General features: G+C 33.2%; 1 protein-coding gene across 2 annotated transcripts; it reads left to right on the top strand.

The window, feature by feature from the left end:
- The first annotated feature begins 1,253 nt into the window (after positions 1-1,253).
- Positions 1,254-5,803, top strand: LOC129307461 (ankyrin repeat-containing protein At5g02620-like). Of its 2 annotated transcripts, none has more exons than XM_054948433.1 (7): positions 1,254-1,424; positions 1,522-1,606; positions 2,202-2,233; positions 3,214-3,690; positions 3,909-4,007; positions 4,430-4,857; positions 5,050-5,803. In XM_054948433.1, the coding sequence occupies exons 2-7, from the start codon at positions 1,533-1,535 to the stop codon at positions 5,701-5,703; spliced, it is 1,764 nt and encodes a 587-aa protein (XP_054804408.1). In that variant the 5' UTR covers positions 1,254-1,424; positions 1,522-1,532; the 3' UTR covers positions 5,704-5,803. The 2 variants fall into 2 exon arrangements, with proteins under 2 accessions (XP_054804408.1, XP_054804409.1); XM_054948434.1 differs by having other exon boundaries at positions 1,254-1,405.
- The last annotated feature ends 463 nt before the right edge of the window (positions 5,804-6,266 follow it).

Consider the following 6,266-nt stretch of genomic DNA (forward strand, 5'->3'; position numbering starts at 1 on the left):
TTAGTTTAAAATATAAGACAATTGGTGAGTGTTATATATATTTATTCAATTGTACATTTATTTTATTCAATAATTAATGAAAGTATTTTGAATAAGTTAAATGTTATATTTATTACACTCAAGAGTATGGACAGAAATATGTAAAAAATTTTAGAAAATTAAGATCTTAGCCAAGGTTTATTTCAAAAGTGTAAATTAATTAATTAACAATTACTTGTATTGTGTTCCAGAGAAACTATTTGAAATATGGTAATAACCTATTGAGTTAAGGGGTAAGTAAAGTCTAGATTATTTTTAACATGAAGACATCAATATAATCTAATTATATAATATGATTTAGACTTTCACATGCATTCACATATAAACACCATAATCATATGTATAAAGTTCATATAAATTGATCTATTATTCTTTTTTAACTGCAACATACTCTCTTTGTTCCTATTTATAGGGTAGAGAGATAAAATTTGTTTGTCCTGTTTATAAGTCACCTTATTAAATTTTCATCGCAAATTTCCTCAATTGACCTCCATTGAATATTGGACAGAGAAAATATGTTGTCAATATATGTATACTTAATAAAAGTAAAGTTAAAAAATTAATATATTTTTAGATAGAGTTAATGATTTTTAATGTTTTTCTTGATTCCGATAAAACATGTTAAAAGTATCTTAAAAATAGAATCAGAGCCTAGAGGACTATATACATAATTATACTCATACCCATATATTGGGTCTGGATTTAATGAGTTAACTTAAATCTACTAACTCAATGAGTGTTTCACGCGATATGATGATGATTATTTAATTTGATTGAACTGCTGTGAGAAGTTTTGTCTTATAATATTCAAAAAATGTCAAATCTCAAATTTTTAGAGGAGACAGCGTACATGAGGAGTGTTCCAAAAATAAAGATTGTTTTAAATTTTTTAGAAGAAATGTATATGTCTTAATAATTTTTAAATATTAATAAAATTTAATTAGTGTAATTGAGAAGCTGATTGAGTGGGTGGATTCAATATTTCCACCCAATCCAAATCCTATTACGTCACATACACACTGAGGCGTGACGAAGATACTGTTAGGCGCCTACCGCGTATGTCTTGTCGGCTTTCATCTTTCATGACTGAAGTTCGACCACTACAACAATATTCCGAGAATTTACACGTCACTATTGTTTTCCTTTGTTGATGATACAAATATATTATCTTGTCGTCCCTTTAATTTGTTGTTACACAGGGCAACCATGTCTTTGTCACATTCAGGCTTTAATTTTCTGATCTGCCAGCAAAATTTAGTTTAGTTCAATTCAGTCAATTAATGATCATAACTATATTATATTGCTAGGACTTCACTTGTCAGTAGTCCTGAACACGCGCGAGAGAAGATAGAGCAGCCTCGAAAGAGTGAGCCATTTCTTCTCTGGTGATTAAATTTTCACCATTCCCTCTTCGTTATTTTTCCTTCATTTATGTATTCTTCTGCTAATAAACCGCTCTGAATCTGTCTCTTGATTGGTTAGAACCTGCGAACATGAACCATTCGCCGGAGATTCAGCGACCGAATTCAACAATTGGTGGTGGCTGGTCTTCACAAACAAGCCAACCGTAATGTTTCTCATCATTTTCTTTTCCTTAAATAATTCCACCACTCATTCTTGCAATCCCATCGTGCTTGCATTATACACAAACACGCGCGCGCACATGGATTAAATTGCGAGCGCTCACGCATGTCGAAGTAAATGACAGCAACCTTTGAAAAAAATTAATCAGTTTCACTTTTAAAATAGTTAAGTTCTTTTTTGAAAATATCGTAGTAAAATGTTCGAAATTACATCGTTAAAATCAGTAAGTTTTAATTTTGTTCTGAGATTCTAAAATTCCTGACCGTGAGAGTTGTTGGAATATTAGTTAGTTAAGAAGTGATTAGTGTTAATCACTTAGTTGGTTGATGACCCTACTAAAATATATATAAAGGGTATCACATTGTGATTGAGGCTAAATGAGGTTTCATCTCATCAAAGTGATCTGGGATTCATGGTTTCTTCTCATAGTTTAGGATTGGTTTACAATTCTCCAAGCGAAGGATTTCTCTGTAATGTTCTATCAAGTTCATCAATAGAAGATGTTCAATTTTTTTCTTCTTAATTCAAGTGTGTTGACAAGAGAAATTTAAATTAGTTATTTAACTCATACAATACAGATCTCTTCTGCAAGGTGGAAGTTCTCCAGCAGGTGAGATTTTCACACCATCATCAACACAACCTCTTGAGCCACACATTCCTTCACATTTACGGCGTCAGACGAAAGGGAAGTTCCCCAGGAGATCATGGAATTTCAACCACTTCATCATCACACCCTCTATTTTATAAGCATCACTCGTTAACTACTTTTTCATTTAGATTAAGGAAATTAATTAAATGTCAAATTTATTATTCCTTTCTAAAATTTCTCTTAATCGTATTAAGGCCTGTTTGTTTAAAATTGAAAAATAGGTGATTTTTAGATAATTTAAATATTTTATGAGAAGAGATTTATCTTGTAAAGACTTTGTAAGAAAACATACATTATTTTATGTTTGGTTGTAATAATAAAAGAGTGATTATTATTAGCTAGTTATTTTTAAATTCTATAACATATTTCTTGATTTCTGTTTCAAGAAAATAATTTATTATTTAATTATTGTAAATTTTTTATATCTCGCATTTTTTAAAAAATCTCCCTCATCTTTAGCATCGTATTGATTCCAGAAGGTACTCAAAATAGTTTAAAATAATAAGAAATCTACTTTTTCTATTCTGATTGTTTGCAAATTTGATTTTAAAAAATAAATGATTTTTTCCATGAATGAAACTAAAAAAGCCGACCCTAGCTAAATGTATTATTAAAGGTAAGAGAAAGAAGATAACAGAATTTTTGAAAATGAGTCAAATATTTTATCACCTTTTGCAGAGCAACGTATGATTTTACAAGTGAGAATGATAATAAGGACCTTGTAAAAATATTAATGTCAAATTAGGAGTTTTCAACACTCACGTTTCAAAATTTTATTACTCCTTTTGCCATGTTTCAATACCAAAATTCATAATTTAATATAAATGTTCTTATAAGGTCCTTACTTGTCATTCTCCTTTTTATCATGAAATTCAAATACGTTGTATCAACCATGGAATTCAAATATCTCATCTACGACCTCCATTAACTTGTTTCTGTAGATAATCAAAGAAAAACATACCTAGAGCTTTACAATGCAGCAAAGAAAGGTAATTGGGAAGTAGCGCGGAACATTTTAGCGGATGACACGAAGCTAGTTTACGCCGACCTAACCAATCGTCATGAGACGATTCTCCATGTGGCCACTCAAGCGAACCAGGCTGACTTTGTTCGCAAGCTGGTGAGGAATGAAATGATCAGCGAAGCAGATATGGAAATGCCAAACGTGAATGGGAACACTGCATTTGTGTTCGCCGTAGCGTCTGGGAATATGCAGATAGTTGAGATAATGGAGCGTTGTAATTCGAGGTTGGGAACAAAAAGGGGTTGCGGAGGTGTCACTCCTCTTCACGTTGCTGCTTTACAAGGAAGAACTAAAATGGCACAGCATCTATACAGAAAAACTTCCAAGAATTCTGAATATAAAAGTAAAGACTGGGAGACGCTGATATTCTGCTGTGTCAACTCCGGAATATATGGTAAGTAAACCATACATCTGAACAAAACACATGCACAAAACAAGAGACTATTGAAGTGACGCTTCAAAAACTGTTGCCTATTCTTATATCAAGCAACACGTTCTTGCCTGTTGCAACGTTAAGCTGCCATAGCCCAAAAATGTTGTAGCCATGGGATATCATATGCTATGTTAAACTTTGACAAAACTATGACTTTATTTATTTATTCGTTTGTCCAGATATAGCCATGAAGTTGCTGGATACGAACTCAAATCTGGCTCTCGCGAGGGATGAAGCAGGCGAGACAGTATTGCATATACTGTCTCGAAAACCTTTAGGCAAGTGAATTCTTTTCTTTTCCTTTTCTTTTCACATACTATCCATTGATCTATAAACTTTTGGCACGTGCTTTTGAAACTAATGTTGATTATTAATAGTGAGAATATCATTAGAACCCTATCAATATCACAAATGTTTTATCGAAGCCTTGTTGGTATTCAAATAAATTCATCTTTGTTTACTATGTTTAGTTCAGCTGTGCATTTGCATTTACGACATTCAGGGATTTTAGTTTTTTTTTTTCTATAATATGGCTGTGGATTTAATTACCTGTAATCAGAAGGGAAATGGTGATATGAATTGAAACTAAATACATTATTTTTGTGGAACGATAATGTATTTAATTTTAATGTTAGTTTTCAGCTTTGTCTCTCTTAACTTAGTTTCTAAACTAACTAAAGGGTCGTGTTGTGTTTCTCAGGTTTGGAGAAAACGCAGCAACTTGAACTTGTAAAAAAATTGTGGAACATAATTCTTGAGTCAAATGATAAGGACAGGATCATGACAGAGATAACAAAGCCTTCACATGTGATATTTAACGCTGTTGAAGTTGGGAGTTTTGAGTTTCTCGTTCACCTTACAAGTACCTATCCTTATTTGATATGGGAAGCTGATAATACATATCGAAGCATAATTCATATTGCAGTTTTGAATCGACATGCCGATATCTTTGGTTTCATACATGACATTGGCTCAATCAAAGATATACTAGTAACTTATGAGGATAAATCTGATGGATCAGAGAAAAACAACTTATTGCACATGGCTGCAAAATTGGCACGAAAGGAACAACTAAACTTAGTTTCCGGAGCAGCATTTCAGATGACCCTAGAGTTATTATGGTTTGAGGTATTTTGCTACACACAAAGAGAGACAGAGAGAGAGATCAACATGCACATTCTCACTCACACGCACGGACAGCACATTCACACTCTCGCTCTTGGAAAATGAGATTAGCTTCTAGTAGCACAGCTTATTCTAGACTTAATATTTAATATTGATAATGATAACATAATGCATACATATCCTTTAACTTGGTAGGAGGTGAAGAAGATAGTGCCACCATCATTCATAGAGAAGAAGAATAAAGAAGGCTTGACTCCTCACGAACTATTCACAGTGGAGCATGAACAGTTACTGAAAAAAGCAGAGTCGTGGACAAAGAAAACAACAAATTGTTGCATGGTTGTTTCTACTCTTATTAGTACTGGAGTGTTTACTGCTACATTTAGTATACCAGGTGGCACGGAAGACCAAACAGGAAGCCCTCATTACTTGGTAAATGAGAAAATGTGGTTCATGATATTTTCGATATTTGATGCAATTGCAATGATCTCATCCTCAACTTCCATATTTATTTTCTTCTCCATCCTCATCTCACGCCACGAAGAATATGATTTTCAGTACGAGTCATTGCCCAGGAAGTTGATAACTGGAATGTTCACACTGTTTATCTCCATAATAAGCATGATGATAACATTTAGTAGTGCATTCATGATGTATTTTAAAAACAATACCCATACTCATAGCCCTCATTACAATGGTTTGAAGTGGGTTCCAATCTTCATTTCTGTGCTTGCTGTTATACCCATACCCGTATTTGCATATCTGCTATTGCCACTCCGGAGTGATATAGCAAAATTAACCAAATTTCGCAGGCATATTTCTCAGCCGAGGAAAAATATGTTGTACTAGAAAAGCATGTAGTTGTTTTGATGTATCTCTTCTTGTAATGTACTCATGTAGTCCAAGGGTCTGCTTGGAACTGCATTTTCTAAGTACCTTCAAAGGCGTTTGTAATAATGGAAGTTTCGAATTTGTTTGTGAGATTTTTCATTTGTTGTCGTTGCTTGTTCAGATTTATGGGAGTTTATATTATTCTTCGTTTTTATTGTTTCTATTCATGTGTCATTATGGTTTTCTATATTAGTTTTGTCGCTTGTTTGTTCCCCGATCTAAGCAAATCCTTGGCCATATACATTTCGCCCATACGTACTTCTTACCCATGCTGTTAGAGTCTTGAATTATGTATCTCTAAATTTCAGTTTATAATATTGATGACCATGTCCTAATGCCTCTGAGAAACTAGGATAAGGATTACGTAGCAAGGGGGTGCAACCCAGGTCGAATCAATTTGAATTGGTTTGCAGTTGTTCAAGAGCAATTTCTGAAATATCTAGGGCAAAACTAGACTATTAGAAATTGGGCTTATTGGGGGGATTATGATTGAAAATAAAATTGAAGTTAAAATTTAAACA

This window comes from Prosopis cineraria, unplaced genomic scaffold (genome assembly GCF_029017545.1).
Source record: "Prosopis cineraria cultivar Desert tree isolate PC_DT_omini unplaced genomic scaffold, ASM2901754v1 PC3, whole genome shotgun sequence".
Taxonomy (NCBI): Eukaryota; Viridiplantae; Streptophyta; class Magnoliopsida; order Fabales; family Fabaceae; genus Prosopis; species Prosopis cineraria.

What these genes read in the sequence shown, in the direction of transcription:
- LOC129307461 (XM_054948433.1), top strand. Translation starts at nt 1,533, where the DNA reads ATGAACCATTCGCCGGAGATTCAGCGACCGAATTCAACAATTGGTGGT. An exon ending in TCTTCACAAACAAGCCAACC is followed by an intron (nt 1,607 to 2,201) that starts GTAATGTTTCTC and finishes CATACAATACAG; the next exon opens with ATCTCTTCTGCAAGGTGGAA. An exon ending in ACTGTCTCGAAAACCTTTAG is followed by an intron (nt 4,008 to 4,429) that starts GCAAGTGAATTC and finishes TGTGTTTCTCAG; the next exon opens with GTTTGGAGAAAACGCAGCAA.